General features: G+C 42.6%; 1 protein-coding gene across 1 annotated transcript in view; it reads left to right on the forward strand.

Moving 5' to 3' along the window:
- CAAP1 (caspase activity and apoptosis inhibitor 1) overlaps positions 1-13,887 on the forward strand; it is a 50,234-nt gene that overhangs the window by 17,481 nt on the left and 18,866 nt on the right. Inside the window, exon 4 of the mRNA XM_072992040.2 lies at positions 2,813-2,891. Within this exon, the coding sequence (XP_072848141.2) occupies positions 2,813-2,891 (79 nt within the window). The remainder of the gene's footprint in view (positions 1-2,812; positions 2,892-13,887) is intronic.

A 13,887-nucleotide genomic window follows, 5' to 3' on the forward strand; every position in this document is an offset into this window, starting at 1 on the left:
AAGATGATTATGCTGGTCACAGGAAAGATGGGAAGGCATTATGTGGTCTAAGGAAGAAAATAGATGGATGATTTTGGTGGCAGAAATTTAGGCAGAGATGTTGAAAAGAGATGTCCATGTTAGATGAAGCTGTAGTCCAAAACCCTTTCAAGTTCCACTTTAGATTATGGGCAATTCCAGTCTGTATGTGGCTGATGTAATTGCTAAGATTACATCAGTATTATATTTGTACTTCCCAAAGCAAATTAGTGGAGGGTGCACATCCTATGTTTCTGAAATGTAAAATGCTCATTAGGAAGACCAGCTTAGTCAGTTTTCTCAAATATGTTTATGTGGGCATTTAAAGCAGTGGGTACTGTGTCCATACTTATATACTTGTTGCACAGTATACCAGCATAAGAGTGATTTATCCAAAGAAGTTGTGTACCTTGTAAATGTGAAGCCAGTATTAAGTATCCAGTACAAGAGAGTTTGATTATATATGGAGTAGAGAAACACAGCAACTGCCTGTAAGACAGATAGGAAGAGACACCTAGAGCAAATGAGGGAAAACATGACTTGGAATCCATCTAATATAGAAAGACTTAAGATTAATGGTTACAGCAGTTAAAAGGAGCTACTCAGAAGAGTTGTGGCTGAGTTATATTGAGCTTGTTTCTAGCTCTGTAGATTGAAAAAATGAGGAACTACATGCTTTACGTATTATCTATATAATTCATCTTAATGAGTGCAGTAGCTGCTAAACTTGTATGATTACATTTATTTTTAATAATTTAGTCCCTTCTCATTTGTTAACATAGTTTCAGTATAGATGCTTCTATAATGCAGTGAACACAGCACATTTATGTAGCCCTCAAGACTGTTTTATGGCTGCTAGTCCCCACCAATCTAACCTCTAAAATAAAAAAATTGTATTTTCCACTCTTGGAGCCTCTGTAGAAGCACAATTTTTTAAAATTAAACAGAGCTGGAGGGGGGAAGCCCCCCAGACCAAAACCACAGGTTGCTATTTGGACCCTTCTGCTTTTGACATTTCTAAAGTTCCTCCCTTTTTTTATTCCAATTGCCAACCCCTTTTCTTGGGCCTTCATACTTGTTTTTCTTGGGAGAAACAAGGAGAGCTCTTTCCTAGGCAATATGAATGCATCACTTTAATGTACTTAGCTATCGGTATCCTGTAAAAGAAATTGGAACTAACTCTAAATGCTCAGTAAGATACAGTACAACCTAGCTGGTGTTATCACTCCCTACACACATACCCTGACCACGCTGCTCTAACTGATAGAAAATTCCTTGGTAAATTTTATATTGTGATGAAAGTAAACATTTTGAAACTTTAAAGTGAAGTTTCCTTCAGGTATACAGATTCAGAGGAAACTGTGTTCTACTCTTCTGTGATTTGCTGGCACTGGTTCTCTTGAATCTGAGGTAGATTCCTTTCCCAGCACCTGCTGAATGAACCTTTAAAAAATGGAGATGGAGTTTGAGACAGGAGTTTGTCCACAGCCGTTCTTGGAGGAAGGTGGGAATGAACCCAAGAGTTTTACATGCAAAGACTATATTATCTTCCTGAATGGTAGCCTTTCCCTGGGTATAGGGAGCAAGCAGGCAAGCTGGGCAACACTGGCCTTCAAACCAACATCCTCTCCTTCTGCTTATGCAACAGTATAACTTTGGAACAATGGCGCCTTATAACAACAACAACAACAATAATAATAATTTATTGTCATTGTAAGTATATGTATATTATGCCCGGAGACCTGCAAAACCTGGGCTTTCCTCTCTTCCACTGACTGCAGTGCCAGATATTTTTTTGCCCAGCCTCCTCTTCCAATAGGTGGGCTGCATCTCTTCATTTGATTGCCTTAACAGTGTTTACTGAGGTACAGTACAGTGGGGTCTCGACTTACGAACTTAATCCGTATTGGAAGGTGGTTCTTAAATTGAAAAGTTTGTAGGTCGAATTTGCATTTCCCATAGGAATGCATTGAAAACCATTTAATCTGTATCTGCTCTTTTCCGTCCATAGAAACTAATGGGAAGCTGCTATTCCGCCTTCTGCCACTAGAGGGGGATTTTTTCTTTTTTTTCCCTTAGGTTCAGGAAACCAGGAGGAAGGCAGGGAACAATGTATTTGCGAAGGCTTTCATGGCTGTCCTCTGAAGATGCCGGCCACAGAGACTGGCGAAACGTTAGGAAAAACCACCTTCAGAACACAGCCAAGAAGCCCGAAAAACCCACAACAACCAAGGCAGGGAACAGTTTGCAAAGCACTTTAGAAATCTTTTTTTTTCAATGAAACCAATTTAAAATCATGTTTTAAAGCATGTTGTGCTGATTTTTTCAGCACAAAGACACACAGGCAGGCTTTTTAGGTGCTGAGCAAGCCTCCCCAAGCCTCTTCAGAGCCAGCCGATCAGCTGATAGGCAGGGAGAGGAGGGTGCAGGAGCGGGGGGGGGGAAGCACAAAATGGCTGCCAGGCTCCCTTCTGGTGTGTGCTTTTAGCTGTTTCCTGCTCTTTTTCCTGCTGTTTGGGGGCTACCAAGGCCTGGTAAGTGACTTTCTTTTATTTATTTTTAAGTTTCTGACCCTTTTTTCCCCTCCAGAAGCCTCTAAGGGGAGGGGGACACTTTTTTCCTGTTCGTAACTCGAGGGAAGTTCGTATGTCGAGTCCTTATTTCCCCTATAGGGCGGGTTCGTAAATTGAATTGTTCGCAAGTAGGGTCGTTCGTAAGTCAAGACCCCGCTGTATTAATGAGGCTGAAGGGTGCTGCCAAGCTGTAGTGTCTCACAGTGACATTTCATTTCCAGGCGAGAATGGGGCTGACTCCGACAGTGATGAAGAAGCTGATGGTGGCGAAGAGAAGACAGTTGTTGAATCAGTCAGTCAGTAAGTAATCGCAGTGAGAAAATATTATTGAATTCATTGCAGAGGTTTTTTAACTTTGTCCTGGAATGAAAAATGTATTTGAGATGCAAACAAAATCTGAGCAAAATCCCAGGTAAAGCCTCAGCAAAACTTTGGCTTGAGCCCATGGAAAAATTTTGACTTGATCTCATGTGAGGAAAACGTAAAACTATGCTGAAATGTTGTGGGAACTCACAAAACCAAGATGAACCAAGATGAATTTGTAGAAGGGAAATATATGAAATAGCAGTTTAACCTTCCATAATCTGGGTGAATCTTCGTGAAACTCAAGGGATCCTTTGTGAGGCCCTAGGTTAAGGTGAGTTAAATTTTCACAAACATATGTGCAACACTGATTAAAATCCCAGGCTACTCTTCCTTAGATCCAATCTTGTGCAAAGTGTTGCATCAGAAGACTAGAGCTGTGATATTTCAGTGGACCCAAATACTGTATTCCATCACAAAATTATGCAATCTTAAAATCAGCGGGTGTGTTTTTTAGTTTGCTTTTCAATATATGATTATTTTTCATCATGGGTTGTAGAGAGCTTTGTCTTTCAGTAAATAACTTTATCCTGGCTATAAACTTTACAAATAGGCCCTTTTCCTCATTCCAGCTGTTTGTCTATCTCTTGGACTGTATGGCATTTGCTTTACTTGGCTCATCTTCATTCCTAGGTGGCTTTGTCCTGTGGCTGCTGTAGCAACATTCCTTGTACTTACTGCTAAATTGTTCATTTTATTTCTTAATTAAATATATGTCTTAGTCTCCTTTGAAGACCATGAGCTTCCCAAGCTACCTTGTAGTACAAACAAGGATTTTTGCCTGGTTGTGGAAGGATAGCAAAGATGGGACCAGCCTAGCGTCCTTAACTCAAACAACTCACCCTGCCTGACAGACTCTGGTATTGAGTCCTGTTTGAAGTGGGCCATTTCCCATTTCTCTTCTATTTGATGGTAGCACAAACTGACATTCTCTGTCTAGCAGGACCCAGATGGCCTGGGCTCTGGGAAAACTTTGTATCTATAATGATGGTTTCACCAGCAGATTGTGCCCTACCACACTGAGATTGTTCCAGTTTGCATCTTTTGTCCACCCAGTGCTCTCCAAATGTGTGGATTAAAACTCACAGAATCACTGACTGGTGGCTATACTTGCTGGAGCTATTAAGAGGTCCAAAGCAGGGAAGAGGGGGGAGTCAGGATAGAAAATCCTAATGTACTCTAAAGGGAGAAGAATGATAGTCCAGTATCGCATAAAGCAGAGGTCCCCAACCCCCGGTCCAGTGCCGGTCAGTGGCCTGAGCCTGACTGGGCCCTGGAGAGAGACCTCCCCCCCACCCCTGCACGCACTCACCCCTGCACAGCCTGTTTGCGCCTGCGTGCGAGCGCACCCACACAAGCGCTGTGCCCCCCTTTCGCATGAGCGCGGGTGGGCGCCTTCCCCAGCCGGTCTGTGAGGCTAAAAAGGTTGGGGACTGCTGGTATAAAGTATATTTTAAAGCAGTGGTCCCCAACCTTGGGCCTCCAGATGTTCTTGGACTTCAACTCCCAGAAATCCTGGCCAGCAGAGGTGGTAGTAAAGGCTTCTTGGAGTTGTAGTCCAAGAACATCTGGAGGCCAAAGGTTGGAGACTGCTGTTTTAAAGTACTTAGGGTTTTTTCTTCATTTGCTACAACTACGTGAAGCTGTTATTTTTACAAACATTCTTTCATTAATTTTTAAAGGCATCTAATTTCTGATTGGATTTTTCCCTTTTACTCTTCACACACGCTCAGTTATTTTGATTAGAATAGCGATAGCTAGGACAGAAGTGAAGCATATGGCAACATACACCAAGAAACATTTTTGATTGCACTATATATGTTCAGCCCCATTCAGCTGTTCAAAATTGTACAATGCTCAAACATAGAGGAGAATGCTGTAGCCCCACCCTTCTTCATTCTCCGTTTTCTCACCTGCTCCATGAGCTGGGCAACAGATTGGAGAAGGAGAGTTCTACTGTCTGTGAGTATCTTTATGTCATGTGAGTTGAGACCATGACTTTCCAGAGTCCTGACTCATGTGGAGAGGCCCCAAAGATAGCAGAAGCTCCAGTGCTTCATGCTTGTCACCCATCATGTGATGAGTGATAGAAATAATGATGGAGGAGGTGGAGCAGTCATGGTCTCCTTTATACTTCAGTATTCTAGCCAGTTTTGAGGACCTGAACAGGATTTTATGGAGTTTAATATCAGATTTAACTAGACTGCGGGAAATCAGGTGTTGGTTTACCTTGTTTTGTTAGTCTGTCCATGTACAGTATGTGCCATACCTTGTTTAAATGAACTAGATTGGGTAGTTTTCTTCTTTTTACTGTTCCTTTTTGTGATTCTGTGGTTACAATCCAGATTTGTTCATCCGGCATTAAACTCTGTAAAATTTGAGGCATTTGTAAGTCATCCTGTGTTCATTGGTGCTTTCCTTTGGGAAAATATGCACAGATCGGGTATCTTCCTGCACATATTAATACATTTTCATGAATGTGGAACATGGAGTTTTTGTACCAATGCATGTTGTAATTTGCCTGGGGGTGGCCAAAAGACCAAAGAATGTCCATTAAGCTCAAGAAAAGATGCCCCTAATATATATTTAAAAATTCGTTTTATAAATAGGAAAGCTTTTTCTTGTATGTGCCAGTGAGGAGTGAGGTGTTTGACTAGAACTTAGGAGATCTAGGTTCTAGTTCTTAGTTGTGGCACCATTTCTCAGCCTGACCTGAATCATAAAATTCTTGTGAGGATAAAACAGGGAGGAGGAGAACAATGTAGGTCATATTGTGCTCTTTGAAGGAGAGGTGGAATATAAGTAGTTAATTAGTGCTAACAACAACAGTTATCCAAAGAGAATGGCTCTCTTTGAATAGTTTTTTTTTCTTTAAATATTAGGGACTGTTGTTGGTCTTAATAGCTGGGAATGGAGAACTTCAGTGGGTATGCAGATGATGCAGAGTAGACCTTTGGTCTAGATGGGCGAGGTATAAATCTAATAAAATAAATAAATGACCTGATAAAGCATATATACATCTATTCTACACTCATAACGTAAAGAGAGAAAAATCCAGTCAAATTGAAATCCAGGGCAGCTGGCATGATCTAGTTGTGCTTCTAATGACTATGAAATACTGTACTTTGAAAGTTGACTCTTTTTCAGCCAATTTTTATGAAGTGCTCCTTTTTCAGAGGCTCTGACAACTTTCACAACGTAGTGGCTAATTGGTCTTGATCAGAATTCAGTGAATATTAAGAAATTTAATACATTTTGGGACACCGTAAGGTTGTGAGAAAGCAGCTTTTCCCCATACAGTGGTGCCCCGCATAGCGAGGTTAATCCGTTCCGGATTAACCTTCGCTATGGGAAAACATCGTAAAACGGATCAAAAACCCCAATTGGGCCCAAATGGGCCCAAAACTCACCGTTCTCCGATGTTTTCCCTTGTTCCGGCGGCCATCTTGGGTGTACCGGCGGCCATTTTGAGCATCCCAGCGGCCATTTTGGGTGTGCCGGTGCCCATTTTTTGTGTTCTGGTGGCCATCTTGGGTGTACCAGTGGCCATTTCTTTTTGTTCCGGCCGCCATCTTGGGTGTTCCGGCGGCCATTTTTTGTTCCGGTGGCCATCTTGGGTGTACCAGTGGCCATTTTTTTTTGTTCCGGCGGCCATCTTGGGTGTACCGGGACCCATTTTTTGTGTTCCGGCGGCCATTTTGGAGCCGCAGAACAGCTGTTCCCCCATCGTAATGCGAGCGTACCCTCGCATTAGCGATGGGGAAATCCGCATCGCAATGCGGATTCATCGTTCAACGGTGCACTCGTTATACAAGGCACCACTGTACTCTTCTTAGACCTGCATGCCTCTTTCCAAGATAGCACATGAACAATGTGCATGCATGAATCTTTCCTTATTCTCTTTCTATTAATCCATGTTCCATGAGAAAGAGACATACAAAAAAGATCTGCATAGTATGACAGTTGGCCTGGATTTTAGCCAGACTGCCTTCTTTTTAAAATCTTGCCCTCCTGTTGGTCTGGAGGCTTCAGAGGGTCAGATGGAACCAGAGAGATTCCTAGGGGAAGTCCTTGGAACTAAGAATGAGAAGGTTAGTCTTTGAGGTCATCAATATGTTCTAGATCAGATGAACTTGATAACTACTCTTCCCATCATGCCTTGATTCTGAGGACTTCCCCTTTGAATTGCCATGAAGAAAGAGGAGTTAGGGCTGCAAATAGCTTTCCTTTTGTGGTGATGCCCTGCAGGAAACTTTTTCAAAGCTATTCAATGTATGAGTGATAGACTGGGGCAGTGGCTTGGGCTATGTTGAGCTACATTGTTTCATAATGCATTTAAATTAAGCAATAAATATTATTTTAATGAATTAAAAATAAAAACATTGGCAAATAATCAATTTTGAGTGAGTAGTGGTGAGTATTTATGGCTTAATTCTCAATAAATTCATTTCAGTGAAATTAAAACATGAAAGATAAGTCATATTATTTTCCAAGCATATTCATAATTAGTGAACTGTAGAAAAAATATTAGGTTATTAGACACTAAGCTTTATTGATTTAAACTGTAACCCAGCTTTGTCCCGATACTGGGATGTGAGGCAATCACCTGGTCAGTCATCATCATCATCATCATCATCATCTTAGAACTGCAGAGCTGGAAGAGATCCTATGGACCATCAAGTCCAGCCCCTGTCTAAGAAGCACAGTAGGTAATCAAACTCCCAACCTCTAGCTCTGCAGCTAGATACCTAAACTACTGAGCTACCCCAGCAGTCTTCTGTTCTGTGATGAGCTATATACAGTGGTGCCTCGCATAACGAGCGGCCCGTTTAATGACGAATCCACATAGCGATTCGTTTTTTGCGATCGCATTGCGATGTTTCCTATGGGGAAAAATCGTTTTGTGATTTTTCCCCATAGGCCCCCGGCGGGTGCGTTGGAGCGGCCACGGGCGAGGTCTCTCCAGCGGCCGCTCTGAAGCGGTGGCCGGCCGGCATTTTCGGGCAGGCACGTTGGAGCGGCCGCGGGCGAGGTCTCCATGCCACCATGCACGCCACCGTGGGAGACCTCCCTGGGGGTCCTTGGCGCCGCGATTGGTACCTTCAGAGGTTTCAAAGGGCTTTCCCCGACATTGGAGGAAGCCCTTTGAAAGCTCCAAAGGCAGCAGAGGGGTGGGAGGCTAGAGCAGTCCGGGCCCCTGGCCACTCGCCCCCAGCTGCGTGGAGCCAGCAGAGCGCCGGGCAGCTTCGGACCGGTAAGTCCTTTTTTTAAAAAAAATTCTGAGTGGGTTTTGGAGGGTGGGTTTGGACTGGGGGGGTTATGTTTGTGGTTTGTGTGTGTGTGTGTTTTTTTCGCGCCATTTTCGCCGCGGGCGCTTCGGAGTGGCTGCGGGGGAAGGCTCTCCTGCCGCCATTCCGAAGCGCTTCGGCTGGCTGTGTGAAAATGGGGGCTTTGGTCCTCCCAAAGGCCCCATTTTCACACAGCTGATTGGCGGTTCCAAAATGGCCACTGCAACCATTTTCGTGCGCTGCCCTCGCTTACCTATGGAGGATCTTCGCTGAACGGTGAGTTTTTGCCCCATAAGAATGCATTAAACCGGGTTTAATGCGTTCCTATGGGGTTTTATGTTCCGTTTAGCGATGTTTCCGGATAGCGACGATTAATCCGCACAGCGATGTTTCCCATAGCGAGGGTTAATCCGGAACGGATTAACGTCGCTATGCAGGGCACCACTGTACTTTAATTCTGCTTTCAGTACATACATACATGTGATATATATATATATAATTATGTCATATCTGTATAAAGTTAGCATATGCAATGTTAAAGTGAAAAAGTTCTCCTGTTTGATAGTAAATGTCCTTTTAGGGGATTTTTGTCTTCCATGTCCTCTATTTCGGTAGTGCCTATCTTCGTTTTCGGCAATGTGGCGATTCCCCCCCCCCCCCATCTGCATGTATTTGTTACTTTGGTTAAGCTAGAAATAGTGAGGGGAATTGCAGCCATTCATTGTCCTGTTTGGCCACAAGATGGCAGGAAAACCAAGCATATGAAGTTCCAAGTAACAACCATCAAGTCAAGAAGTCTTTATGTGCCAGGTCAAGAATTGCTCACTGACAAAAGTGTTTGGGACGCCACATTGTCTGTATTAATATGTGTATGTTTCTAGTGAAGTGCTTGATATAAACTAGTTGCCTCAAAGTTTTTCCAGCTGGCTTTGTTGCAAGATATTCAGTTGTTAGAAAAAGGAGATCAGTAAGTGTGTTGAATACAGCTTTTTCCATGACCTGTACTTAAAACATGCTGTGTGATTAAAAATAAAGAGGCACCTGCCAAATGTACAGTTTTAAGTCCTGAATTAAATTTGGCAGGAAGACTCGGGGCTGCAGGAACTTTATTATGCTAGAGCAGATACCCTTTGATACCTTGTTCTTTTGCAAGCTAGTGGATTGTGTCAGATTATTCCCTGTTTGTTTGCCACCGAGCAGTGGCATTATAACATTATTAACTAATTCAGGAGCTGACGTCTTCATCTGTTTGGTTAGGAAGGAGGGACATAAATGCCAGAGGATGCTGCATTCAGGCACCCAATATTGCTTTTTTAACTTGCCTATTGCAGTTGTGGAATAATTGCCGTTGTGCACACACTGTTGATATTTCTGCATAAGATTATTGACACACATGAGAATTATGAATCTGTTTGGATTCCACTATGAATATTTGGCATAATAATGCTTATTTGCTAGACATTTATTGGAATAGTTGTTGTTTCTGTCTCAGATTAGCTCAAAGGGGAGCCATTTCCAAAGGTGGGGGAAGCACAAAATTGCCACCTGGGCTTTTAAGCTAGAGAAGCAGATCTTTGGTCAGGGAGAAACCTTTGCCTTCATTGACAGATTACAATGGCGCCTCGCTAGACAGTTACCCCGCATGACAGTTTTTTCACTAGACATTGACTTTTTGCGATCGCTTTAGTGATTCGCAAAACTGTGATTCCTATGGGGGAATTTCACTGGACAATGTTTGGTTCCTGCTTCGCAAACCGATTTCCGCTAGACAACAATTTTGACAGCTCCCTCCGCACTTGCAAAACAGGTGTTTTCGGAATCTAAGCTTCGCAAGACAGCTATTGAAACAGCTGATCGGCGGTTCGCAAAGTGGCTTTCCTATGGCCGATCTTCACTAGACAACGACGATTCTTCTCCATTGGAACACATTAAACAGGTTTCAATGCATTCCAATGGGGAAATACTTTTCGCTAGACAATGATTTCGCTAAACAGCGATTTCAGTGGAACGGATTATCATCGTCTACCGAGGCACCGCTGTACTTATTTCTTACACTTTTAAACATCTAGTAGCAAAAGTTCTTTGAGCAGCATGGAGTCTGTTAAAAATATAAAACACAATAGTATAAAAACAGCCATGAAAACAAGCACTAAGGATTGAACATTAGGCAAGGATTTTGTATAAATGAATTGTGTCTATAGACATCTCTGCTAAGAAAAGAGATCTTCAATAATAGTTGTATCACATTATTTTAAAATGGTCAGACATAAGTCACTAGAAATAAACCTGTAAAATGTAAAAGACTGGTTGATACCCTGGGATGATGCTAACCTTTTAAAAGTTCCCCATTTTTGTTACAGTCTAACTCCTACCTGCAGGCTGGATTTTTATTGTAAGCATATTAACATAACATATACTTTGAAAATTTTAGACAAAGTAGTTCAAGTATGAAATTGGTTAGATGAATATAAAATAATTTTATGGCCAAAATGCTCATTAAACTCAACAATTGGTCTAGCCTTCCATGATTTCAAAATCCTATAGAGAGCTGTATCCTGTTTTTTCAAGTGTGTCCTATAATCTTTTATTTGCTTTTCTGCTTTGGATAAAGATATTTCAGTACCATGGTGAGAAAACAGATAATATTTTATCTTTTTGCATAGCTTTAGAGCAGTTTTTCTTTTCTCTACTATGGAAGTTGCCACATTTGAGTGAAAATAAGAAAAAATCTCTAAACCAGAATTTCACCACTCCTTTCCAAAATATGGTTCGGTAATTTTTCTTTCATTTTTCATAGATGATGTGAAAATTTGTGTCTTTACAAGGGCTCTGATTTCTGTATTGCATTTTTCCAGCTTATATTTGGCTTGCCCTTGATGACTCAGTAGTTCTGTGCCAAAAAAAGAGAAAGCTTTCAATTTGGAGTATAGAGGTTGACATTTCTTACTAAGAATGTGGTGGTAGCAGTAGTGATTATAAATGTATGATTGAATATGAACGTTGATGAATATTATGCATGGAAGTTGAATTGGCTTCTTTTTGGGCCAACTCTGCATGTGCAAAGAATATGTTATCCTCAGGTGTCTACAACTCTCATCAGCCCTGGCCAGCATAGCCCATTGTCATGCACAATGCTGTAGTGTAACCATGGCTTGTTGGGTTGAAGCTCCCAAACTTTTTAATAGGACCGTATCATCACCTGCCACCACTACCCTCAACAGCTTCTCTGTTCTCTCTCAGTCTACCTCCAGTCCTCACAGTAGCTGGCAGACACATGGATTTTGCCAGAGACAGTATATTGTTGCAAGATTTCCCTGTTGTATTGTAAAATATTTGACAGTGGTTTCATGTTGAATGAGAAATGAGGTGCCATTAACTTTACAACTTTACAAAACACTTGCTCTTAATTTATTGATATTGATACAGATTTTTTTTAAAAAAATTTTTTTTGACTCTTGTGCAGGACTCCTGGTTATGGGAACTGTCATGATGAGTACCAGCACTTCTAAATTTAACCACTGTGCTACTGGTTATGCATAGTGGGAATCAGAGTCAGCCTATCCTTTAAGGGGATTTATGTGCTTAAAAGTTCTATAAGCCTCATTTTGACTTTGAGGGGTCTGAATGTTGTTCTAAAATTGTTCACTGGGAAAACTTTCATACAGTTTAAACCAAAGTAGGTCCATCAAGGACCTTGATAGACAATGTTCCTGACAAAATGACGAGAGCCAAAAAGACTCTCGGTGACTCTTGGCACAGCTCTACCTTCCATGCAGTTGGCTGTTCAGGTGTTTTGCAGGTCAATCTTTTTGAGTTCCTCAGCCAGTCTGCTGTAGGGAAAGAAAGTATGGAAGGCTCTTCTTGGAAATAAAGGGGAAGAAGAGCATCGAATTAGTCCAGAAGTTAGAGATGGGCTTTCCATAGAAAGAGCCTGAACCTATTTAAGGAATCAACCATGCATGCATACAGGTGAAGGACAGAAGCTCAGTAGAATCACATACTTTGCACTAGGAATGTTTTGGGGTCATTCTCCAGCATCTTCCACGTAAAGCTGGGAAGTTTCCTGTCAGAAACTCTTGTCCATTGATCCATACCAAGGTTGGGCAAAGTGTTTCCCTCCATATCTTGTTGGACTGCAGCTCCCATAATTCTTCAACATATGTAAGTTACATTGGCTAATGCTGATGGCAGTTTTAGTCCAGCAAAATCAGGAAGGTGACAGAATTACCAACACCTAGCATAGACAGTATTTGGCTTGACCAGTGGTTTCATGTGAGACAACGTGATTAGGTGGCCAGCTGCAAAAGAGGACTGGGCTTCAGTCCATTTAATAGTCATATAGGAAGGGGGCGTTCAAGAAAAATTATTACACACTGCATTTTACCGTGTATAGAATGACACTTTTTCCTAAAATAGAGGAAAAATTGAATGTTGTTTTATACACGGAAGGAAGCACTTACATGCATGCGCTCAGGCGCCTCTTGCTGCCACTGCCCAATTTCCTCTTCCAGAGCTCATGGCTTGTCCCCTCTGGTGGCCCTGAGGCAGCAGGAGGAGGCGGAGGCGAACGAGCATTCACACACGCTTGGATGCCTCTTGCTGCTGCCTCCTCTGCCCACCCAATCACCATCTCCAGTGGGGCTCAGCTCACGTCGGTGCCTTGTCCCCTTTGATGGCGGAGGTGAAGGAGCATTCACACATGCTCGGGCGCCTCTTGCTGCTGCCTTCCCCGTCCACCCGATCACCACCACCAGTGGGACTGACGGGCTCAGTTCACATAGCCACCTTGTCCCCTCTGGTGGTGGAGGCAGGTGGAGGCAAACAAGCACTCACGCACGCTCAGGCGCCTCTTCCTGCTGTCCACCGCCAGATCACCTCCTCCCATGATCTCCTTAGGGCAGGGGACAAGGCAGCGACGTGAGCTGGAGGTGAGGCCCCGGCAGTCGCACTGGAGGAGGCAATTGGGTGGGCAGCGGAGATAGCAGGAGATGGAGGTGGAGGAGCAGGCACATTCCACTTGAGATGGAACAAAAACGTGCCCTGTGGAAGAAAAATCTTGGTGGAAGTGAGCAGGTCATTGTCATCTGATGAGTTGTATATTGGACCAACCAGATAGGTCCCATTCTTTGAATGATGTTTCCTACAGCATTCTCTTTCTGTTCTTACCAGGTGCAATTAAAAGTGGGTTCCTGGTTGGGGGTGGGGAGAGACATCTGTTGTGATTATGTCTCCATTCTGTTACGTACCCAGGATGAAAACTAATGGTAAATCAATATTATGTCCTGGATAAGTGGATTTCATTTAAAGATAAATAAATTCTTAGTCTCGTTTCAGTAAGAATTTATTCTTCTTTCACGCATAAGAAAGGGGGAACGAAGTGGGTTGGGGGGTACCCCTTTTGCTCAAGGCATGAGCCACATGTACATGAAATATATGTTGTCATCTAGTGTTGACTGTTGCTCTAGTATACGGGACAGCAACAGAACAATCAGACTGTTTTCCATTTCACATTTGTTGTTCCGTGCTGTCTAGTCAGAACCAACTTGTAGTGACCCTAATAGGACTTTCAAGGTAACTAAGATATTTAAGGACTGTTTTTACCAGTTCCATTCCCCCACTCAGTTTCCATGGATGAGTGGGGATTC

The sequence above is a fragment of the Pogona vitticeps genome, chromosome 2, assembly GCF_051106095.1.
Source record: "Pogona vitticeps strain Pit_001003342236 chromosome 2, PviZW2.1, whole genome shotgun sequence".
In the NCBI taxonomy this organism is placed as follows: Eukaryota; Metazoa; Chordata; class Lepidosauria; order Squamata; family Agamidae; genus Pogona; species Pogona vitticeps.